Source organism: Juglans regia, chromosome 11, assembly GCF_001411555.2.
Source record: "Juglans regia cultivar Chandler chromosome 11, Walnut 2.0, whole genome shotgun sequence".
Classification (NCBI taxonomy): Eukaryota; Viridiplantae; Streptophyta; class Magnoliopsida; order Fagales; family Juglandaceae; genus Juglans; species Juglans regia.
The window spans coordinates 14,093,138-14,118,803 of record NC_049911.1 but is presented as its reverse complement, the minus strand read 5'-3'; the positions used below and the strand labels follow the sequence as shown (position 1 = coordinate 14,118,803).

At 34.6% G+C, this 25,666-nt stretch overlaps 2 protein-coding genes across 2 annotated transcripts; one reads left to right on the top strand and one right to left on the bottom strand.

Annotated features, from left to right (window-relative positions):
- Window positions 1-1,276: 1,276 nt before the first annotated feature.
- Window positions 1,277-3,569, top strand: LOC118349898. The gene is made up of 3 exons (XM_035695845.1): window positions 1,277-1,380; window positions 3,057-3,431; window positions 3,544-3,569. The coding sequence occupies exons 1-3, from the start codon at window positions 1,353-1,355 to the stop codon at window positions 3,567-3,569; spliced, it is 429 nt and encodes a 142-aa protein (XP_035551738.1). The 5' UTR covers window positions 1,277-1,352.
- Window positions 3,570-12,900: 9,331 nt separating this feature from the next.
- LOC109000379 (phosphate transporter PHO1 homolog 3-like) lies at window positions 12,901-18,798 on the bottom strand. Its single transcript, XM_035695521.1, has 12 exons — window positions 17,783-18,798; window positions 17,067-17,430; window positions 16,923-16,971; window positions 16,195-16,266; window positions 15,680-15,809; window positions 15,447-15,567; window positions 14,569-14,827; window positions 14,365-14,469; window positions 14,065-14,259; window positions 13,583-13,861; window positions 13,358-13,494; window positions 12,901-13,209 (listed from the first exon to the last, which is right to left on the bottom strand). The coding sequence occupies exons 1-12, from the start codon at window positions 18,384-18,386 to the stop codon at window positions 13,110-13,112; spliced, it is 2,415 nt and encodes an 804-aa protein (XP_035551414.1). The 5' UTR covers window positions 18,387-18,798; the 3' UTR covers window positions 12,901-13,109.
- Window positions 18,799-25,666: the final 6,868 nt, after the last annotated feature.

Below are 25,666 nucleotides of genomic sequence, written 5' to 3'. Positions count from 1 at the left end.
TAAGCCTAAGAAAAAATTAAATACTGGGAAGAAGTTTGATTTTCATGGTGGATGTGCTTTATGCCTCTTCTACGTTCCAAATTTCTGAACTTGTTGCGCTTTAATAGAGGCAGTTGCTAGATATTCTTGACAAGGCTACAATAGATGACATTTTGTTGGTTCCATCCCTTGCAAACATGTGTGGTGAAGCATATGAAAGATTGTTGGCAAGGTGTATTGAGAGTATTGTTAAGTCTGATGCTGGTGTGACAAACATTGCTAGAGGGAATGGGCACGGGCTGTTTGAGGAAATGCGCCAGAGAGCGCCTGAGCCAGATAGAATTGTTGTGGAGGGAGCGAAGTTCCCAAAGAAAATGGAGTCTGTTCCAAAGGAGTGGTGGATCGAAGATATATTTGAGCTGAACATTGATCTTTACAAGCGAGTAATGATTGCTGTTAGAGTGATACTGCTAGATGCCAAAAAATGAAAAGAGAAAAACAAAATAAATATAGGAGCATGGAGCATATTCTATATCTTGGAGAAGGCAGATAAAGTATGGAGAAAAGGGTTGTTGTGTGAAGATGGCAAGGCACCATGTTTTATCAAAGTAGGATGGGGTCAACCATCTACTACCTGGGAATGGAAACCCAGTTGATACTCAAGGAGTTGCTTCATGTAGGTGTTAAGATTCAAGATGTTCTATTGATTATGGTTGCAGGTGGTGGCAAAAGCCTATGTTACCAGCTTCCAGCTATTTTTCATGATGGGATTGCCCTAGTTGTCAGTCCTTTATTGTCGCCAATTCAGGATCAAGGAAGTGTCTCAGCCTTGTTACACGGTAAAAGAGGAGAGGATATGACCCCTTCAGATTGGGATGCTCGACTAAGAAGAGAAATAGGTGCAGCAAGAGGCATTGCTTGTATCCATAGAATGGCGGAAAGCTTGTTCGTGATCCAACCCTCGAACATTTTTCAGCATGAATCGATAAGGTGTGTGGTTGTTAGAATATTTTAAATATGGGCTTCATTTGATTGCACATTTTATAAAACGGGTTAGACATATATATATAGCTCACAATGATATTTTGTTTTAACCCACTATGTTGAGTGATCATTTGGGGTTTGTTGCATCTTAGTAATATAGGATTATATCCTATTTATATTGTGGTATAATTACGTATGTAGGCCTGGAAAACCAAGGGTCTTGTTTATGGAATTTGTATAGACTCATATTAATTTGAGTCCTTAATGGGTGGACTCCATTAGTTTTCTTTTATAAGAGGCTAGGTCCCTCCTCCTCTCCATATGTCCATTGGCTTGCCCCATTGATAGCTGATATTTTGTGAGGAGCAAGGAGGAGAAGATCTGTCTATATGCATTCTGGAAACATGGCTTCAGCAGGTATATTTTCACCATTTTCGTTTTCAATATTGCTATTTTAGATTCTGATTTCTAGCATGTATTTTCGTGTATTTTTACATATGGTATCAGAGACACCATGCTAGGATTAGAATCTCTGGTTAAGAATGCGATGATGCATTTTTGTTGTTCTGTTTTTGATTTTATTTTATTTATGCAAATCGATCGCTCAAAATGAAATGTGTAGGATTTATTTGCTGTAAATCTTCAATCTGGTTGGGTTTCTATTTTCTCTTAATTGTTTCCGCAACTTTACTGTTATGGTTTCACCATTTACATTTTTGTTTTAATTTTCGGAACCATTTTTGGGCAAGAAAATCGTATTACACAATCGATTGATCAAACTCATATCAAGATCGGTTTTTGGAATGATATTTACTTGTTTTAGATGTGTTTAATCGATAATGTGTTTCGGTTTTGAGTTTTTACAAAACTAGGGTTAATACCCATTTCGAAATTTGACTAATCTTCCTTAAATATTGATACCCATTGTTTTAAAACACCATATATGTGTTTTTCGGGCACTATATATTGTTTCCCCTAAATTAATTTTAGTTTTTGATCCAAGAATTGCAAGAAATTGAGAAAAATCCGTTTAAAACCCGTAGACCCGGTTTTCAGACCCGCGACCCGTTTGCTGACCCGGCTGGAGGTTGAAGATGAATTCACCTCCAGCCAGAATGTTGCCCACGCGCAGCAGGTGGCGCGTGCGGCACAGTAAAAAGTGTTTTTTCTGGTTTTCTTTTTCCAGTATTTATGTACTCGCCCTATTAAAGTTATATATATTTTTTGAAAAATTTTTGTAACATCATAAGACACTGTTTTATATTTTTGAATGTTATTTACACATTTTTCTGTGGGCTACAGTGTACTGAATATTATAATATTTTTTGTGGTGAATAGTCAGTACCTTATATGATCTGTGCATATGTGTACTCTCTCTCTCAACATGTTTTGGATGCATGTTAATTTTGTGACTTGTTATAAGTATTTTGTATATATATGCATTCCAAATTCATATTTAATTTTAGACATATTTGTTGTCTTATATGTTTGATCTATTCACACTGTTTTAGTATCACAATCACATTTGAATTCTAATTGTGATTGTATCAAGTTGATGATTATTATTATCATTTTGTGATTGTAATTTATGGGCATTTAGATTATCCTTATTATTCCTTTAAATAAAATTTTTGAAATATTTGTGGGTGGTAGCCGCCAAAGTGGCACACTCATTGATATTTAAAAAGGGATATCTTTGTTTTCTAATTTATTGCACATAATATCTTGCCCAAAGGTGTTATTGTGTGTGACATTTTAGAAAATTGTGTGAATTAATTAATGAGATTACATTAGTCTAGAAATTTCCTTCTGCTTAAAGGTGATGGTATTTTGAAACTGATGTGATTTTATTAATTAGTTTTGTGATATGTTTTAAGAGTACCTTATAGCATGTTGTTTAGTTAGCCCAAAGGTGACTTTACAATGATGCATCAAGGCTCTTACTGTAATGAAGCTCATATGGTTCCGAGCTTAATTATGTATTGTCTAATTAATAGCTCATATTAATTAGAAAGATTTGATATCATCTATTGACTGCATGCTATCTGTTTGTATGATAATTAAATAAAATGTATTATTTCATGTTTCCACAGTTTTGAGTACCTCCTCTATTTCAAGTCAATTATCTGCTATTGAAACTTTGACTGGGAATAATTATGTGAGATGGAAACGAGACGTAGAAATTGCTCTTGGTCTTTTGGGATTGGATTTTGTCCTAGAAGACCAACCTTCAAAACCTACTGATAAGAGCACTGCCGAATATGTGGCTGAATATCAAGAGTGGGATAGGGCAAACAGACTTTGTCTAAAGATTATCAAGCGTTCTATATCAGATTCCATTATGGGAGCTATTCCAGACAGTGATAATGCTAAGCAATTTTTGGGTGCCATAGGACAAAAGTTTGTTGAATCCGATAAAGCTGAAACTGGAGACCTGATGGATAGACTGATGAGTATGAAATATGATGGTTCTAATGGAGTTAGGGAGTATATTATGAAAATGATACATATATCCTCTAAGCTAGAAGCCCTCAAAATTCCCATTGCTGAGCCTTTTCTGGTTTATCATGTTCTTAATAGTCTTCCTAGCCAGTTTAATCAGCTAAAGGTAGCCTACAATGCCCAGCGAGATAAATGGGATTTAAATGATTTGATAGTAGTATGTGCCCAAGAAGAGTGTAGGATGCGTCGTGAGACCGTTGAAACAGTGCAATTAGCTTTTCAACCTCAACAGAACAATGGGTCTTTTCATAATCATAAGTCTAAGTTCCACAAGGGAAATAAGTCACACCGAAATCAGCACAGTAAAAGGTTTGAAAGTCAGACTTCTGGTGGTCCTAAAGAAACTGTGAAGAAAAATTATCAGTGCAAGTTTTGCAAGAAGAAGGGTCATTGGCAAAATGATTGTTTTAAGTTTAAAGTTTGGTTGGAGAAGAAGAAGAAGAACTCGACAGGTACCCCATTGGTCTTAGTTTGTTTTGAGTCTTCTTTAGTAGATGTGCCTTTAAATTCTTGGTGGATAGACTCAGGTGCAAGTATTCATATTGCGAATTCCTTGCAGGGGTTCGTAAGCAAACGGAGGCCAAGTGAGAATGAAGTAAGCTTATGCGTTGGGAATGGAGTTCAAGTGAAGGTCGAGTTTATAGGAGCAGTAAAGTTATCTTTGGAGTCTGGTTTTTCTCTTGTTTTGGAGAACATAGTTTTTGTACCGTCAATGAGACGGAATTTGATTTCTATATCAAAACTTGATGAATCTGGTTTTTCTTTTAAGTTTGGCAATGGAAAAGTTGAATTGTTCTATGATTCCCGTTTGGTTGGAAATGGTCTTTTGTGTGATGGTTTATATAGAATGACTTTGGCTTCTTTTGGTGAAGTCTCTTATGTTACCAATATAGCGAAGAAAATGTCTTTAATCCGTGAATCATCTTCTATGTTGTGGCATAAGAGATTAGGACATATTTCAAAGGAAAGAATGGAGAGATTGGTAAAAGTTGAAATACTTCCTTCTCTTGATTTTTCAGATTTTAACACATGTGTGGACTGTATAAGAGGAAAGCTGACTAAATCCACAAGAAAGGGTTCTACTAGGAGTGACGGTATTTTGGAATTAATACATACCGACATTAGTGGACCTTTATCTTCTACCATATGTGGGAATAAGTACTTCATAACTTTCATTGATGATTTCTCACGCTGTGGATATGTTTACCTGATTAATGATAAATCTCTAGCTCTTGAAAAATTTAAGATATTCAAAATGGAAGTAGAAAATCAATGTGGGAAAAGTATTAAAGTTGTAAGATCTGACCGAGGCGGCGAGTATTATGGGAAGTATGATGAGTCTGGTCAAAACATGGGCGATTTTGCAAAATTTTTACAAGGGTGTGGAATAGTGCCTCAATACACCATGCCAGGAACACCCGAGCAGAATGGTGTCTCTGAAAGATGAAATCGGACTCTAAAGGACATGGTTAGGAGTATGATGAGCAGAACAAATTTGCCAAAATATCTATGGGGTGAAGCTTTGAAAACTGCTATGTACATTTTAAACAGGGTTCCCAGTAAAGCTGTTTCAAAAACTCCTTTTGAATTGTGGACAGGCCGTAAGCCAAGTTTGGCTCATTTCAGAGTTTGGGGATGTCCAGCTGAGGTTAGGATTTATAATCCTTTTGAAAAGAAACTAGACCCAAAATCTACTCCTGGTTATTTTATTGGATACCCAGATAGATCAAAAGGATATAAGTTCTATTGTCCTAATCGTGGCACCAGAATTGTTGAGTCCATTACTGCAAAATTTCTGGAAAATGATGTTGGTGTCAGTGGGAGTTCTGTATTGAAGGAGTTATTTGCTGATCCTAATCCAGTTGTTGTTCCAGTTCCTGTTATACAGGAAAGAGCTGTTTCTCCGCCAATTGAGATTGTTAGTGAAGAACCTGAACAACAAGAAGAAATTCCAACAATGGTAGAGTCATTTTCTGAGCCACAAGTCAAAAGATCTCAAAGAGAGAGAAGGTCAGTATTGCCTATTGATTACATTGTCTATTTGTTAGAAAGTGATTTTAATATTGGGCATGTAGTTGATCCTGTTACTTTTAAGCAAGCCTTGACATGTTCTGAGTCAGATAAGTGGTTAAGTGCTATGGAAGATGAAATGAATTCTATGGAAAAGAATAGAGTCTGGGAACTTGTTGAACTTCCTCCAGATGCTAAAGCTATTGACAACAAATGGATTTTCAAAAGTAAATTAGACTCGAAAGGGAATGTTGAACGAAAGAAGGCAAGATTAGTTGCGAAAGGGTTCACTCAGCGGGAAGGCATTGACTATAATGAAACTTTTTCACCAGTTTCGTCTAAAGATTCTTTTAGAATTATCCTGGCACTCGTGGCGCACTATGATTTGGAGCTTCATCAGATGGATGTAAAGACAGCTTTTTTGAATGGAGCTCTTTATGAAGAAGTTTATATGAGACAACCTGAAGGTTTTGTTGAGAAGGGAAAAAAAAACTTGGTTTGTAAGTTAAATAAATCCTTATATGGCCTGAAGCAAGCGTCTCGACAGTGGTATTTGAAGTTTGATGAGGTTGTAACTTCGCTTGGTTTTGTTGAAAATGCAGTGGACCAGTGTATATATCGCAAGACCAGTGGGAGAAACTTTATTTTTCTTATTCTGTACGTAGATGACATTTTGCTTGCCAGCAGTGACTTGGGACTACTTCATGAAACAAAGAAAATGTTATATGCTAATTTTGAGATGAAAGATCTGGGAGAAGCTTCTTTAGTACTTGGCATTGAAATATGTCGTGATAGAGCTCGTGGTTTGTTGGGGCTTTCTCAGAAGGCTTATATACGTCGTGTACTGCAAAGATTTGAAATGCATAACTGTGCACCTGGTGATGTACCAATCATAAAAGGTGATAAGTTCAACAAAACTCAATGTCCCAAGAATGAACTTGAAAGGGAATCTGTAAAGAACATACCATATGCTAGTGCTGTGGGGAGTTTGATGTATGCTCAAGTTTGCACTAGACCAGATATTGCCTATGCAGTTAGTGTTCTTAGCAGGTTTCAGTCGAATCCAGGGCAAGAGGAAAGCAGCTAAGAAAGTTATGAGATACTTGAAGAAAACTGAAGGTTACATGCTCACATTCCAGCGTTCAAATCACCTTGAGGTGGTAGGCTACTCAGATTCTGATTTTGCTGGACATCAAGATGATTTGAAATCGACCTCAGGTTATGTTTTTATGCTAACTGGGGGTGCTATTTCTTGGAAGAGTGTTAAGCAAACTCTGGTGGCATCTTCTACTATGCAAGCTGAATTTGTGGCGTGTTATGGAGCTATCGTCCAAGCTGTTTGGTTAAGAAACTTTATTTCTGAATTGAAAGTTGTTGATTCCATCTCAAGGCCAATTACTATTTATTGTGATAATAGTGCAGCGGTATTTTTTTCAAAGAATAATAAAAGTTCTAGTGGATCCAAGCACATTGACATCAAGTATTTGGTGGTCAGAGATAGAGTTAAAGAAGGGCAGACAAAGATAGAGCATGTTAATACAGAGGCGATGATTGCAGATCCTTTGACTAAGGGACTCGCTCCTAAAGTTTTTAAAACACATGTTACTAATATGGGTATTGTGGAAACTTTTGATGTTTTTGGTTAGTGGGAGTTACTTATGTAAAAAGAACTACGTTTTGGCTTGATCCCTTTACAGGGTACGTAGGTAACCCATTTGTTTTAGGGTGCAGCCCCTTTCCAATAATAATAAATCTCCCCTATTCATACACTAAGTTTTTGAGCATGCATTTGGCTTATGTCTTTTATTATAATATCATTATGATCTCGAGATATATGGGCAAAAGACATAAGATGAGTCTCTTTTAGAGACATGGCTTCATTTTGAAGCATTATGAGGACTGATATGAATTAGCACAGCTTTTGATCACATTGATGCTAAGTTCATACTACATACTACCACATTGGTCGGAGGATGGGGATCCATGTCGATAAGGATATTAGCATTTGCAGCTGTGGAGTGGTCTTACATCGTTTAAGTGGTGTAATGATTTCCATGTTCGATGTTGATATTCTTATTGGACCGGATCGTGTTTTCTAAGGTGCTATCATTTGAGCTATGTATTTGTGTGGCCACTTTTGTAGTCTAACCCGAGAGTCATTTTTATTTTTTATTTTTATTTTTTTTAAAAAAAAAAAACAAGTTTTATTTTATAGCAATCAATGTTTGCCCAAGTGGGAGAATGTTAGAATATTTTAAATATGGGCTTCATTTGATTGCACATTTTATAAAACGGGTTAGACATATATATATAGCTCACAATGATATTTTGTTTTAACCCACTATGTTGAGTGATCATTTGGGGTTTGTTGGACCTTAGTAATATAGGATTATATCCTATTTATATTATGGTATAATTACGTATGTAGGCCTGGAAAACCAAGGGTCTTGTTTATGGAATTTGTATAAACCCATATTAATTTGAGTCCTTAATGGGTGGACTCCATTAGTTTTCTTTTATAAGAGGCTAGGTCCCTCCTCCTCTCCATATGTCCATTGGCTTGCCCCATTGATAGCTGATATTTTGTGAGGAGCAAAGAGGAGAAGATCTGTCTATATGCATTCTGGAAACATGGTTTCAGCAGGTATATTTTCACCATTTTCGTTTTCAATATTGTTATTTTAGATTCTGATTTCTAGCATGTATTTTCGTGTATTTTTACATATAATACATTACCTAGGTTATAATGAGTTTCTGAATATATATGGGAAAATGGACATGCCTTGGAATAAGATTTTGGATGTTGTTGCTGGCATGAAGAGTAAAGGGATGGCTTTGTTCAATTTGAGTATGAGGAATTTGCAAACGATGCTATTGAGAAGCTAAATGGCTTTACAGTTGGAGAGAAGTAGATATATGTTTCAGCCACCACCATATGATTTAACAGCAATGTTATCCTCCTTCAATAGCTGCATTTGCGTACTGGTATGAAAGTTTTATCTTCCTATTACTTGAGAGCTATGGTGTAAGGAAATTGGAAGCAGACCTTGTTGTTCTCATTGCAACAAGGGCAGTCTCTATTACTTGGATGTTCCAGCCTTGTGTATGAGGAACTCAGAGAAGCATACCCGCACATAAAGTGCCAGATTTTTCTTTGAGGAACTCAGAGTTTTGTCTCTTTAGCGACAAACTAAGCACATCGTTGATGTTACTCAGAGTTGTGTAAATAGCTTAACTCACTGGAAAGAATAATTATTCTCATCAGTCATTATTCATTATTTATTATTTTACACCCTACATTTTATATAAAAAAAAATTGGTTAGTGTAAAGTATGAAAATAAATAGTAGCTGATGTATAACAAAAATTCATTAGACAGGAGAGGTAAAAGAATGATGGCAGAAATATTATTTAAAATTTGAGAATTTTCAAGCTTTAAAAGTGTAATTTATTTTAAAGAATGATCACAACGAAATATCTATAGTGCTTTTTAGACACAAAACAAGTAAAAAAAAAATGGTATTGGGCTGCCCTAAGCAGGATTGCTATAAGCATAATGATAAAATTACTATATATCTTTCTACTACTCATTTGTTATTTATTATTTATTATTTTGTTTTAATTTTTTATTTTACTTAATGATTAAGAAAGTGACTGTTAATAAAATTGTATATTTTTTTATTTTTTTTTATTAATGATTAAGAATGTTAAAAAAATACTTAAAAGAAAATGATTAAAAAAAATTCAAATATACTATATATAAGTAGTAAATGTGTAGTAATTAAGAGGGTAGTAACTCGATCACTATCCTTGTACAATTATATGTGAATGGCTATTTGGAAAAAAACAAAAGAAAGCAAGAAAATATAAAGAATTTGAGAATTTTTTTTCAATGAAATGATCATTGAAAGCAAGAAAAAACAAAAGAAAGCACCGGCCGGATGGGGTGGCCGGTTTCTTTGCTTGAAGTGTAGGATGTCTTTCAACAAGGTTTTGAGCTTACCATAATCCATGTATGCTTCTTGCCATTCGGGCACCGTCTGTGCCGCGAATTCCTTTCCGAACTTCACGGTTTTTTGGGTTTCTTTGCAGACTGTAGTACTACTGCTGCAAACGAACCAACGTTTGAGACAGGTTGAGAGCGTCCATTTCCTCCTGTTATTTATTTAAATCGAGGAAGCAAATACGTGTTGGCTAGTGGCTAGGGTCCAGTTTTCCATGGGAGAGATAGAGAGGTATGATAAAAGTTTCACTTTCTACGTAGAAATCCATGGTAGCAGTCACAATTGACAACAGGGAACGCTACAAGAAGATGATGAAAGATTATTGACTGACATATTTTTCTTTTGTTTTTTATTTACCAATCTCTGAGGGCAACCTCATATTTTTGTTTCATTGTTTTCTTTATTGAGAAATACTTTAGCAATTGATTAGACAAAATAAATCCTATAAATGACGTTATTTTATATAATTTATAAGATTGTAAAATTATTTTTATTATAAAATAAATCTAACGAATCACGTAAAATTACATTAATTTTTAAGACTATTTTTATGTGTTTTTTTTTTTTTTTTTGACCAGATTTTATAAGATTTGTCCCTAAACATATAGTGGCGTTTTCTCTATTGGCATAATGGTACTTTTTTGTGACTCCCTTTCCTTTTTCCATATTTGAGAACTTTCAAACAGGAACTTTTCATTTTCCACCTTGTAGTCTAAACATAGCTTTGAAATACTCTAGTCAAGGTTCTTAAAGATCGCTATTAAGAAACATGGCTGAAGTACATAACTTTCTAACAAAAAATGGACCACATTTCCACAAAATAATCAACTATTTATGTCGACGGAAGGGACAGAGATGGGAGAGATCGAGGGAGAGGAAAGAGAGACGTCGGGGGAAGGGGTAGCTGCCCAGAGGTGTTGGGATGTTTCTGCTCTTATCTTATCTTTTTTTTTTTTTTACTTTTTTTATCTCATCTCAGATCACGACCTTGTTTCAGTACTGTTTGGTGGTTTTCGATAGTCTAAGAAGAAGATGAAACGGTTTTTGGTTTGGATCGAAGGGAGTTCTTCGGATGGGTTTCGTGGGTTGTAGAAAACGATGAGCAAAAAAATTATGGGGATCAAAAATTACTCTACTGTTTGAGAAAACAATAGAACCTGGCTCTGATACGAAATATGATGTATGCTGAAAATTGAGAAAACACTAGAAGAGGAAGAAATAGCGGAAGAGAAGAAAGAAACTAGAAAGTTAATAGAAAAAGAAGAAGACAGAGAAAAAGATGGAAGACGGTGGCAAGCTCAATTCATTAATCTCAAAAAATTGATCTTCAGTATTTCATTACAAGCATTTAAATAAGTAAAAAACACAAAACCCTAAACAAACTTGAGAGAGTCTGCTAAAACCTCAGCCCATTAGTACAAATCCAAATAAAATAAATAAAGCATAAGTAAAATTATCAAAATAACAATAATAAAAGCCTCATCACAATCTCTATTCCAAATTTTGAGAAATTTTTTGACATTCTTGAGTTTCTGTGTGAAGACATAAGCCGGCTAACCCAAGATGCTAATGTCCCAAGCTCTTTTTACCGCATCTAAACTGGAAGCATCTCTGATCCAAAATCCTTCAAATTTAAAGTTAGGAAAAGATTTTCTAGGACTCGAGGTATCAAGGAGGAGGGGGGTATGGTCTGAGAAGTTAATAGGTAAATGCCTAACTTTTCCATTGGGAAAGAGCAAAGTCCATATTGTGTTGGCTATTCCTCCATCCAACGGTCCTCTCATGTATGTGCCTATGACCATGTCTCTTGCTAGCTAGACCAGGTGAATTTTGGGACTAGGTAGCCTAGATCAGCTAACCCATTTTGGTTCATGAAAAGTTGCAATCCATTGGACTGAGAGGATGAGCCGAAGGGTTTTCCTCCAACTTTTTCGTTGACTTGAGATGGAATTAAAATCTTCAATACCCAATAAAGGTCCTAGGAATGAGTCTGCAATTGTGTTGAGCTTATTCGAAAAGGAAATTTGTTGACTATATTATGCAGAACAATAAGCTAACATGAGTAACCAAGGCATGTGTGCAGGATCCGAGTACACCATAAACAACAGGAGTGTAAAAAATAATTAGAAAATTGGACTGAACTAGACCGGCCCGAAGTTCCGGTCAAATCGGCCAGTTTTGGACCGTTCCAGTCAAGAACTGGTTTCCGTAATGACAAAACCGGCTGGAACAGGTTCGGACTGACTCTATATAAGATATGTTTTTAATTATTTGTTAAATATTTTATATAATGTTTTTTATATATAATATATATAATAATATAAATTAATTTAGAAATAAATTGAAATTGTAAAACTTTATACTGAAATTGATAAATCACATTAATTGAAAAAAAATCCTAAATATCAAAAGATTTGAATTTATATACCAAAGTTGTAAATAAGATCACTAAATATTATTTACCAAAAAAAATCATTCAAATATTATTACCAAATTTTTATGGCTTACTAAATTCTCAATATATTCTTTTTTATTACCATAGCAGAATTTCGATAGGCTCTCGTACTTGATCAGTATTTTCCTCACTTCACCACTCGATCTTGCTAGATCAAACCCTTCTGGCTGTGGTTGTTCAACGTTCATTTCCACATTAATACGCAGAAACCTTCTCAGAGTTGCACCTAAGATGGATGCTTTGTCCACTTCTGTGAGATTTCCCAGAACCTTGCCTCTTCTTTCAGCATTTTTATTTGTAAGCATCTCCATGGGTAGACCATGGATTTGTATGTAGAAAGCAGAATAATTCAATGCAATTTTGTTGATGCTTAGTTCAGGAGGCCAGTGCCTAATGACCATATGGAATCCTTTGAAGTTCCAAGGGCCAGAATCCTTTCCTTGTCTTGCTGGTTTGGAAACGTAAACAGAAACATGTTGGTTTTTATATCTTCAATCATGAGACCATTGACAAAACTCCACACAGCTTTGATGGGTAGCATGGAAAGCGTGTCTGTTGAGAGATTTTGTGGAAATTAATTTGCCAACTGGAGTGCGGTTTGAGAAGTGGTTTGCTGGACCTTCTTCTGGTTCTAAATAGAGATCATTCCATGAGAAAGCTTCAGCTTGTGAAATGAGCCTATCTATATCAGATTGCGCCGAGGACATTTCTGTGTTGGTTTGTGGTACTGGGACGGATAGGGAGGGAGGGGCAGGGGTGCAGGGATGGGGGCTGGTTTGTTTAAAGGGATGGAAGGTGGGGAGAGAGTAACGGCAAAGAACTACTAAAGAGGGGAAGGACTCATAAGAGGTGGGGAGAACTCATTCTAGGAGAGAGAGAGAGAGAGAGAGAGAGAGGTGGAGAGTTTTCCTTTTTGATTGTGGCTTTCATCGTTTATGAATTCATAAGGTGGAAGAAACAATATCACTACTACCTTGCTTTTGTTTTGCATTTAAATTTCGTTGATGATGAAATTGAATTTAATCGAAGAAAAATACATCATTTGAGACTATGGTGGACTGCCTTCACAAGGAATATACTGGACTGTGGAAAAACAAAAAACAAAAACCGAAGAGAAAATAAAAATAATTTGATTTTCTCTCTATGTTTACAGTGTGCTAGTTCCGTCCTTAATTCCTACTCATCCTTGTCTTCATTGTCATCATAGTTGAAGGGTAGGGGAACAGACTTGAATGCACGGTACTTGCCAACATTGTTCAAATGCTCATTCTCCAACCTGTGATGTAAATCACAAGAAATTGAAAATATTAAATTTGGGCAAATTCTCAACATGCAAGTAGTCCCCCTTTCTTATCCATAACAAATTAAAGCTTATATAAACATGTTAGAAAGTTTACTCCAAAATGACCAACAATCTTGGTTACCTGAAGAAATTCCAAATCCCACGACGAATGATTTCTAGGCAGGCTACAATGGTGATTAAAGATTCTCTATGTAAGAAAGACACCTTGAAACCCAAAACAGTTTGCAACCAAGCAAACCTGAGGACGACATTCAACACCTGCATGCATATATTACCATGAAATTACAAAAAGATGGTTTAGTGTCAGACTTTGATGAAAACTCTCAAGTTGAAATCGTTTACTCACCATTGCTCCAAAATATACACTTCTGTGAGGGATCAGAAGCTTGTCTCTCAGCCATCGGTTCTTAGATTTCCGTTGCAGGAGTCCCCAGTCCAAGACAAGGTCACAATATGTACTGACAATTGCTGCAATGGCTGAGAAAATCCATGCTAGCGTCCTCCAACCCAATCCCTTGTCGAGACTATAAGCTGTTCTCATGCTAACAGCCACAATTGTCAAAAAATATTTCAGCCCTTTATATCCTTGCATAGCATCTTTCTCTTCAAATAAGCGACGGAGGCACTGAAAAAGAATGAGGGAATAAGTCCTTGCAACAATAATCATTATGAATTGTGGCAAAAGAAGAAATTGAGCTTTAAAATATCTGTTGTTTTAAAAGCTGAAGTCTCACGTGCATGCCAAAAGGCACGCGGACCCATCTTTTGAATTCAAGACTATTGTTTGTCTCAACAGCTTAGATTATTCTCTAAAAGTGAGTTGGCAACCTGAAGGAGTCGAGACAAGTACGGAATCACTGCAACAATGAAGTAGAAAGTGTTGAATACGTCACTCTTTTTGCAAGTGTTTTGTCTACGCTTGTAGTCTCCCCAACCGTAGTAGCATATGTAGAACTCCAAACTTCTCAAGGCCTGCACTTGGCTGGTAAACTGATCCGCCAAGAAGAAATCTGGGAGCGTGACCTGTCATATAAAGAAATTCACAAATGTTTATTAATTATTACAAACACCCACCTCAGTTCCATTTCATTAATCTCTTACATCATGAACAGTTGTCGACCACAATACCTTGTATAAAGGAGCACAGATACAGTGAAAGAGACATGTGAGGAAGAAGAAACGACTTGAACGGTACAGAATGTTGAATGGAATGAATAATATGATAACTACAAGCTGCAAATCAGAAAGAGAGGATAAATTTCAGTAATCTATATATATTCAGAATTAGATGGAGAAAAAGTAGGTAAAGTACTTCTACATATACAAACTTACAAGAACCAAGTTGAGAGGCAGAAGTTCTGTCAATGCTTTGTAATCATTCGTTCTTGGGTCCCTTTCCATGTCAAGGTTTAAGAGAACACTAGCTAGTGCTAGTGCTGCAAGACCAAAGCTGAGGAGGAGAACTTGTTGGTAGCCCAACTCGGTTCCTTGCTTGAAGCCGAATATGAAGGAATAGTTGACTCGGTACCGCCTCCAGAAGTATATGTTGGCAGCATACAGTAACATGTGCAGAACTATGAAGCCAAACAAACTGCGAGCGAGGAAGGAAGGAAGTTTAACATTGGAAAACTAGAGAAAGTTTTAAATTTCCTCTTTCTTGGATTGAGAGTATATTCATCTGAATCTTATATTTTAAAAAAGCTTAAAGGTGCTCACAACGAATCCTATATATATATATATATATATATATGTATATATATGCTGGTCTTGTGACGTGGAAAGAGTTTATACAAGTTGATAGGCCAGCACAAAACTTGCCAAGTCAAATGTATTGGGAGTACTATTCACAAATTTCAACTCACAAATCTCACTAATATTCACAAATCATCTCAACTCATCTCATCTCTCAATCCAAACAGGGCCTTAACACATGTTTTCTCTCTCTTTCCTTGCCATTAATTTTTGATATGCTATTAAAAGTATTATTGATCCTTAGTTCTAATACTAATTGTACATTTATCTGCTCATTCTCAATTAAAAATATCTTATCAATGGGAAGTTTGGTTCACATGTGAAGAAGTAAATAATTAATATCATGCATATTAATTAGTATTATTGACGCTTGAATTCAACATGGAAGAAGAAGCATTATACAGTTCTTAAAAAATCAGTTGAGTGGAGATGTAATCCTAGAGAGAAATGAAAGTTACCTGTACAGGGGAAACATGTTCTCCATATATTCGGTCGCCCCTTTATTATTCATTAGATTACGAGCGCGTATAATTAAAATAAGAGCTAATATCAGAGATGCCGTGCAGCCAGCAAAAAATCCTGAAGAGTTTTCCAATGAACAGATCAAAAGGGAAAGAAATGGACATTAGATTTATCCCCATAATTTCTTCGCTGTTAAGAAGTTTAATTCATTCTAGATCAAAGACCTTACCCATGGAAAATGTAGTCCTATGTCTTTCTCTCTTTGCCGTGGGTCTTAAGATGTTCATGCCTTTAGTGCGGTTAGAGTTGGAGAAATGCTTGATGAATGCAGCTTCAGTCCTGTCCATAAGCTTGGTAACCTACAATGACAAGTGGCTTATATATATATGAATAGAAGGAAATAGCAGTACTGGACAAAGCAAGTAGCAATCCTCTCATAAGTGAAGTCTTACTGAGTTTGGGTGCTAAGCTGAACTTAAATTATCTGAGTTGAACTATGAATAGTAATATTTAGTAGATTTCATTAATATATATTTAAATGTATAAAGTAAGTTGAGATATGTGTTTAAATGTATGAGGTATGTTGAGATATCTTTAACGAGAAGTTAAAAAGGTAGTGAATCCTATTAATAATTAGTTTGAGATGAGTTTGACAGCCAAACATAGCCTTAGGTCTGATTCATTCGAGGTGGAATGATCATTGTCTACTTTCATGTACTTTGCTTAGGAATATAGAAATCTCACCTCATCAGAGCTTCCAAGGAAGGAGTTATCCACCATCTTCATGTAGGATTTTGATGCATCCCTTGAAGTAATCTGCAATGTTAGGGTATAAATATAAGGACCAAAATATCAATGTTTAACTCTTAGAAAGAGTAAAAAGGTTGCTGGATATACAAATGGGACCTAACCATTGACGTCCCTCCAATTTATGTTTCTCTTAAAGTTGCACACTAATAATCTAGTCGTCTCCCAAAAAGAGGTTTTTCTAAATAACCAAATACAACACTTCGGCTAAGGGTGAAGTTAGTAATTTTTTCAAGCATTTTGTAAAAAAATGGGTTTCCAATAATAATTTTACACTTTTTTTAGATAGGGTTTACCTTTTAACAAAAGTTTATATAAAACTTGTCTATTTGAAATTTGTATAAATCATTTCTTTACTGGTAAACATCTTGACATATTACTTGTATAATGGTCTCGACTCCACTGTACTTTTTCCCAATTTCAGTAATATATTTCATGTATGATAGATCAACTTATTAAGGAGAGTTTGACTCATATACAAGTGTATAAAATGTTAAAATACAAAGGATTAATGAAATATGTCTTTGTATTATCTCAAACTTTTAAAATAATAGTTGATGATTAAATATTTATATAATTATTTATTCCTCTTCTAAGCTTGCCAGTAACGTCTTTGCTAAAATATGCATAAGACATGATGATAATGACGCCCGATTGGAAAATACCTTATCATATTTCTTCATGATCTTCGAAAATGCCAGTGTATTCAAGAAGCTGTCTCATTCATGGAAAATGATTAGTGGAAAGAAAAGAAGAAGACAAGAAAATCCTACGATTCAATAAAACTAGCAATATATGTCTAATAATACCCGAAGCTTTTGAGAAGCCGGAGCTTCTGGTAAAATTCAATAATAGCCCGCTTAAGTTGTTCTTCAACTTTCCTAAGATTTTTCCTGCTGAAATTCAGCTCCGTCTGAATAGGATAATGGAGGATGCTCTTAATGGTGGAACGAGGAGTCTCCCGGGTGTTGTTTATTTTCACACGATTAAGTACTTCCAGAGGAGCTGGTCTACTGGCCCTGATGTTGTTCGGCCTCTGTTCTCGAACCTTTTGATTGACAAGTACGTCAATGGTCTCCTCCTCATCTTTTTCCTGATCACTCGAATCATCTGATTGTCCATGGCTATTCGATCCCACCTCTTCAATCACATCCATCGACATGACATTTCTTCCTGCATATATATGTGTAATTTTAATCTTCTTTTGTAACTTAAGCTCTTTTTCTAACATTATCTATTCTTATTTTTTAAAAAAAAAGAAAAATTCTATTCCTAAACCTCATACACCACACACCATCCTTTTTATAATTTTTTTAATTTTATTCTCTTACTAAATGTGTGGTATATAGATTATGAGTAGAATAATTCAATTATTTTAAAAATAATAAAACCAAAAAAAACTTTAAAAAAATTTAAAAAAAATAAAAAAATCTTGATGTGTGGTGTATGGGCTTATGAATAGCAATGCTCTTAAAAAAAAGGGAGATCCTCCGATTAATAGCTTCGTAATATATACAAAACTTACTACTTGTTCTGGCCCCTCTCGGTGTTGAAGCCGATAATGCAGCTGCAGAAGCTGCAACATCTGAAGCAAGACGAGTCATCTCAACTGATTTATCAAACCATCCTTGAGGATTCTCCACTTTTATTCGAAAAGCAATGAAAGCATCCATTTGCTTATTCAACATATCCGCTTCCTTCATCACCTCATCCACCTTAGACCTGTAAAACTTCTCCACTTTATTAAATTCATCGTCGAGCCTCCTGAAGTAAACCAACTCGTACTCTCCCCCTTCGTCGGAGGACATGAGAAACGTAGTCTGATAGCTTTGTGAGCCATCCCGGCTCACTGAATTTACGAGAATGGCTTGGCTTTCAATATCATGATCATCATCGCGAGTAGTGGATGATGGGCTTATGGGGTGGTGGTTGTATCTTTGTGTAAGGCCGCTAAAAGCTCTGTAAAGTGTGAGCTTTCGCTTTAGGCCGGCCGATGGGGTGGCCGGTGGCCGGTTTCTTTGCTTGAAGCGTAGGATGTCTTTCAACAAGGTTTTGAGCTTCCCATAATCCATGTATGCTTCTTGCCATTCAGGGACCATCTGTGCCGCGAATTCCTTTCCGAACTTCATGATTTTTTGGGTTTCGTTGCAGACTGCAGTATTACTGCTGCAAACGAAGCAACGTGTGAGGCAACACCTTGAGGCTTGATGATGTGGGATTTATATAGACAGGTTGAGAGCGACCATTTCCTCTTCTGTTATTTAAAAATAAATAAAAATAAAAAGAACCCCATATGCAGAGAAATTTCGATCGACGGAGCAAATACGTGTTGGCTACTGGCTAGGTCCACTTTTCCATGGGAGACATTCTGAGATAGAGACGAGAGGCGAACGCTACGATATGGCCAAAGTACATGTTTGAACTTTAAAACATGCGCTTCTTTCTGGTCTGGCGTGCTCTCATCATGTTTTCAGTTGTGCGCATGTCAAAACTGTTCATCTGGACTGAATTTCTTCTCGATTCGGTATGGAATTCGAAAAATAGAAAAAAATAATCACATTTTGAGTCCCGATAGCAGCTCCCATAAATAAATAACGATTGGCTCTCTCCGTAGAAAAGCACAGTTACGAGAGAAACGTGGGTTGAAATTTATGGAAGAGCAGAAAAAATTAAATGCTTTGTAGAAAAGTTGAAGGTCCTTTCGTTCTCTCATAATATTCAGAATAGACTAGTCAAATACGAATATAAATTTAAATTTTAATGAGATATAAGAAAAATTTTTTACATTGAATTAATCAAAAGTTCAAAATTTAAGACTTAAATTACAATAAATCTTAAGTATTTTCTAAATATAACTAATTACTATTTATAATAAAAAATAATATTTTATTTTTTCATTACTTCTCTCTTTTTGAATGATAAAAAATATATGAATTGTATTTATAAAAAATAAAAATAAAAATATATATAATATTATATTATTATTTTAATTTTAAAATAATTAATTTAATATAAACTTATTTAATCAAAACTTAATATTATAATTAAAAATTAAGATTGTAATTAAATTTTAGACAGGACTGCAACTTCACCGACTATAGACATTTAGCTTAAAAACCTGTCAGAGACTGAGGCCTCGTACTCAGAAATTCTGATCCGCTGCCGAACACTGGCAGAAGTTTGCGTACGTTGTAACAGGGTCGTTGAGACACATGGAGTGCTCCTCCCAAGATATGTCCGATCGATGAACACGGAGAGATCTGATCGACCATACAAGTCCTATCCAGTTTTCTGCTTTCAGCTGTCTGATGAATTATTTTTACATTTTCTCTCCATTCAAACTATAAAATAAAATAAAAAATAAATAAATAAATATCGGATTTTTTACCGAATTCATCCAATCCGTTATGATCCGGGCTAACCCAATCCGAATTTTGGTCCGGATTTGAAATCCAGATTTTGGTCTGACTATATCCGAATTTCTGGACTAAAATCCGGATGAATAGTCATAACGCATGCAGATTATCCGTGTCTATACGCAACTTCAAATCTTAACTAGCCTTAATCCTAGAGCATTAATAATAGATTCAATAAAGTTTGGTCAAAATTTAGTTAAAAAATTTATTTTTATAAATTTAACTAGTCATTTTTCAACAATATCAAATAACAAACTCTCCAAATCTATAAATATTCTATTAAAATATTAATTTTAAAGTTTTCATTTATTTTAATTTCAATTATGATTTGAATATTTATTCGTTATTAAAAAATTACACATTAATTTTTTAACGTTGATATTTGATTTTAAAAGAAAAAATTAGCATCAATTAATCATAATATTACAGAATTTGAAGCACTCCAACAAGATAATACCATATCATTGAAATGATAACTAATGGAGACTAACCGCCTTTTGTGGTTAAGTTTGAGATTTGGATGCTTTGTACTTTTAACATAAAAAAGAATTTTCTAGAATTGTGAACTCGCACAAAACGAATAGCACGTAGGAGATTGAATTTTTTATGCCAAAATAATATTTGGCTACAAACTTAGATTCAACAAATTTGACCAGTGAAAATAATCAAAATTAAAAATACTGTAATTTTGTTAAGTCTACTACAATAAATTTTTATTCAATCTAATTAAAATTTGACCAAAATATAACTTTATTGAATTCACTACTTGTGCTTTTATTAATAACAATAAAGTTTGGTACGTATGAAATAATGGATGAACATATTATTCAATCTTTTCCTATTACCAAGATTTCCAAATGTCATTACGTTTCTTAGAATCAATTTGTTCAATTTCTATTTTTAATAAAGACAACATATCATTTAACATCATAAACAATTGAAAAAATAGTACATTTAATTAATTGGCGATAGTTGAAGGCATCCCATAAATTATATAATATTGAAAAATAATAATTTTATTTGAAAGTATTTGCACCGCATACTATCCACATGATATAATTTAATTTAGAAGATAAATTTTAAAATCTTAATCTTACAAATCAAATTATATCATGTGGATGGTATTCGGTTGTGTGGTGTAAAGTCTTAATAGTACTACTTCTTTTTCATTATGGAAAAATGTTACAAGGAAATTTTACACCACACACCTCCACCTAATTTTAATATGTGATTTCGTGTTATTTTCTTTATTTTATAGTTTACAAAGAGTATGCACACATTATTTATTTCTATACTTTCCAATAATGCACATATGTTCGTTCTAAGGTTGGACAGTAAAGATCGGAGAAGAGCAATCAATCAAATTCAACATATTATGAAAAATAATGAGATTTCAGGTAAGTGCCCCCATGCATGGATATATTTATTTAACCCAAATTCGGCTTTTTTAATTGACTTGCTTTGTTGATTTCATGTCTTTCTCGACCAATGTTGAAACTTGAATTAACATTTTTATTAGGAAAATATTATTCTTATTGCTCAATTCTATTGTTGTGATTTTTTATTTTTATTTAATAATTAAAGAAGTATTTTTTTAATAATACTGTATTTTTTTTATTTTTTTTAAAAATATTTTAAAATATTAAAAAATACATGTATAAAAAAGTAAAAAAGTAAAAAATAAAATCCTATAAATAATGGTAGCTCCGGGGCTGTAGAGCCATCCTTTTTATTAATTTGAATGGCCCAACAACAACTGAGTCTTTTTGCTTTTTGATTTGGGTAGGTCGACCCATAATTTGCTTAAAGTTGGCTTTGTTTCAAACTTCATGTGCTCTTTTTATCAAATTACTTTAGAACGTCGGCGAATTATATTTTCTTCTTTGTTCTTCTTTTGACAAAAGGAAGAAAGGAATATATTGATTTTTTATAGTAATTTTTTTTTTTAGGCAAATTCTAGGAAAGTACTAATATTACAAGGCTACACGGGTAAAATGAGGGACAGATGGGTCCTTTCCTTTGTGAGAACTGAGAAGTTGGAGAAGTAACACTGGGTATTGGGTAAGCCGATGGTATTGCATTTTCGGGTGGAGGATGCAGTCCATTATTTAAATTCATAAATTAATCGGGCGTATCATGTCAAGAACCCTAATTACAGTGGGAAAGTCTGCTCGTGTAGAAGTGAAGGGATGAAATATCTGCAAAGTCCAAGTAAGAACCAAGTGACACCGTTTTGAGAATGAGACGATATGTTTTAACACTGTGTTTTGTTGATGGTAAGGCAGCTTCTTGTTTCTAAGGCTTTTTTAGAATTTCTTGCTTTCTGTTATGAGTTTGTTAGAGCACTAGTACTGGTATGTATCTACATATGCATGACATATTTGCATAATATGACTGTAAATTTGATTGTATTGGATTGTGTATATCTATAAACAATGTTTCTACAAATTTAAAATGTGTTGTTTACTCTTTAAATTTTATTTTACTATTTTTTTCTCTCATTCCCTCTCTCTCTCACTCTCTCTCTCTTGATACCAATAGAAACAAACCCTCTCTGGAAACATTTCTTTCTCTTTGGTCTCTCTCTCTCTCTCCACCAACAGATAGAAATCCGAAAGAAAAATAATAATTTAAGAAAAAAATAAATAATAAAATAATAATATTTGATTATTATTTGGCTAAAAGATGCATAATCTAATGTAGAAATTTTTCTTGATATGCAAAATCAATCTCCGAAAGATATAATTTGAAACCAATGTTAGTGCTCTTATTACCTTGTAAATGTACACCCGGGCGTATGAGATGTATAAGGAAAAAAGAGATAATGTAGAGAGATCATCTTTAAGCTTTTAATCAATGGAACATTCTAGAGGAAGGGTGCCTTGAACTACCCATTGTCATTTTTTTGCTTTTCTCTTGAATTTATAAAATTATCAGTTCTTCTATTCATCCCATTTTTCTCTATTATTCCCTTCTCTAGTGAGTTATCTAGAAAGTTGATAACATTTGGTATCTAGAGTAGACAATCCCGATGGTTGACAGTGTCACATGTCTATGACTGTGACAATAGGGACCAAATTCATAGTGGGCTTAGGTTGGATAATAGGAGTTTAGTAGTTGGGCTCAACCTATGGGCCAAAGTAATCATCTCCTTTATTTGTAGGACTTTTGTTGAAGTAGGGTCATGGCCCATTTACTTGCTATCAGTTTAACCTTTCGGCCTTTTATTTGAGGAGTTGGCTGTGTGTTTTGGCCTTTGTTATAATTGTTGTTTTAGTTGATGGGCAATGACCTATTGGTTAGTAAAGGAGTACATGTAGTAGAATGATGGAATTGTATGGGCATCCATAACCTTAATATCATATTTTTCTATTTTGTTCTCTATCTCTATTCTCTTGGAGGCTAGGTCAACCTCGAATTTGATTAATTTTCTTGTATTTTCTCTCATATTTTCTAGTCATCTAAGCACTAACTATCAGGTGTGTTACAAGCATTAATCATTTTAAACAACAACAAGAGACCTAGCAATAGCAAGTGGATGCTCATGAGGAGAGTCGGAGATCAAGGACCGTTTGAATTAGTTGACGGATATGGTGCGGATCATGGTGGCAAATAAGAATAATATTCCTAATCGGGAACTTCCAATGGTTAATGAAGATGGATATCTCTTTTTTAATACGAGCATGAGTGAAGATTTGGGCTCTGTAGAATTAAAAGAAGAGAAGGAAGAAGCTACGGATTCAACAAAAGTAAAAGAAAAATAAGTGGTCATAGAAAAAAAGGGAAAACAAACGAAGAAAAAATTGCAATCGAGGAGGACCAAGAACGTGAAAAGCCCATTTTCAAATCTTTGACTAACTTTCATGGGGACAAATCAACTTCTATTAGTCTTGTTCACAACCTTTGGAGCTTGGCTGCTGGCATTAAGTCTTCTACACCTAACGGTGATGTTGGTGCAAATCTAACCACTGGTCCAATGTCTTTAAGATATGTCATCATCTATGGCAAGTACTACAGATTCTCTCGCATGTTTGAATGAGTCCTTCCAAATTTTCGTTGGATTGGTAGGTATTGATCAAGGGAAGATAGCAAATGTGATACCCCATATGATATGGATAAGAGTAGGTGGTGTATGGGATCTCACATTACTTGGGAAGGAGAAGTTATTGCTCTTTATAAGGTTCCAATGGAGCTCCAATTGTATCATTGACTAGTCATTTTAGAGTATAGGCCATGTGGTTTGGGCCTTCCATTGGAGTGTTACAAATGATATCAGAGCCTATCCCAACCAGAAATGTGGGACTTGAGCCGTGTCACCTATAATGGACAGGCCCAACGAGGACGTCGGGAATTTAAGGGGGGTAGATTGTGATACCCCATATGATATGGATAAGGGTAGGTGGTGTATGAGATCTCACATTGCTTGGGAAGGAGAAGTTCTTGCTCTTTATAAGGTTCCAATGGAACTCTAATTGTATCATTGACTAGTCCTTTTAGAGTATAGGCCATGTGGTTTGGGCCTTCCATTGGGGCGTTACAGCAAGTGTGGATTTGGAGTGTGCTCGATGGAATTTTTTGGCCTTTTGATAGAGGAAAGGGCTAGACTATTGGTTGAAGGAGTTCTGAGGCCGATTGAGCCAATGGGAGATGCTGGCTCACACTCAAGCTGAGGCGAATGATAAAAAAAAAAGGGTACACTTCTCTTAAGAAAGTGGTTGAGCTTGAGCCTTTGAGTTCAAGTGTAACTTGACATTACGAGTTAATTATATTTGTAATTTTTGAATGAAGATGAATTCCATCAATTATATTGCTTATGTCTTGTGTGTATGAAAGATGATGAAGGGTACTTGATATCTTTTCAGCATCATTTGTCTAAGAAAGATCTTTATGGTTGTTGATAATTTGTAGACGAGCCTGTAAATCTAAATTCATATCCCAGCTTCTGCATATGAATGAACAATCTTAAAAAGAATAGATAAAGTGATATTATAAATGCCATCGTCAAAAATAGATAATACAAGTTTTGTTTGGCTAAAATAGATAAAGAGTTTAGAAGGAGAAGTTCTTGCTCTTTATAAGGTTCCAATGGAGCTCTAATTGTATCATTGACTAGTCCTTTTAGAGTATAGGCCATGTGGTTTGGGCCTTCCATTGGGGCGTTACAGCAAGTGTGGATTTGGAGTGTGCTCGATGGAATTTCTTGGCCTTTTGATAGAGGAAAGGGCTAGACTATTGGTTGAAGGAGTTCTGAGGCCGATTGAGCCAATGGGAGATGCTGGCTCACACTCAAGCTGAGGCGAATGATAAAAAAAAAAAGGGTACACTTCTCTTAAGAAAGTGGTTGAGCTTGAGCCTTTGAGTTCAAGTGTAACTTGACATTACGAGTTAATTATATTTGTAATTTTTGAATGAAGATGAATTCCATCAATTATATTGCTTATGTCTTGTGTGTATGAAAGATGATGAAGGGTACTTGATATCTTTTCAGCATCATTTGTCTAAGAAAGATCTTTATGGTTGTTGATAATTTGTAGACGAGCCTGTAAATCTAAATTCATATCCCAGCTTCTGCATATGAATGAACAATCTTAAAAAGAATAGATAAAGTGATATTATAAATGCCATCGTCAAAAATAGATAATACAAGTTTTGTTTGGCTAAAATAGATAAAGAGTTTAGATAAACTATTGGCATACTTTGTACACAAATCAAAAGGTCCTTTTTAAAAATAAATAAATTATAAATTGATATATTATTAAAAAATTTTATATATTGTCACTTTTGTATATTCTTTGTGTACAAAATATTAAAAATTGATCGGCTGCGTCATTTTTTTAATATAAAATAATTGTTTTAATTAATTACATTAGTAAAATATACAAAGAGTACACAAAAATATGATTATATATAGCATAACTCAATAAATACAAGACTTCAAATCTATTTTATAATAAAATAGAATTTACAATCCGTATTATATTAATCTATATATA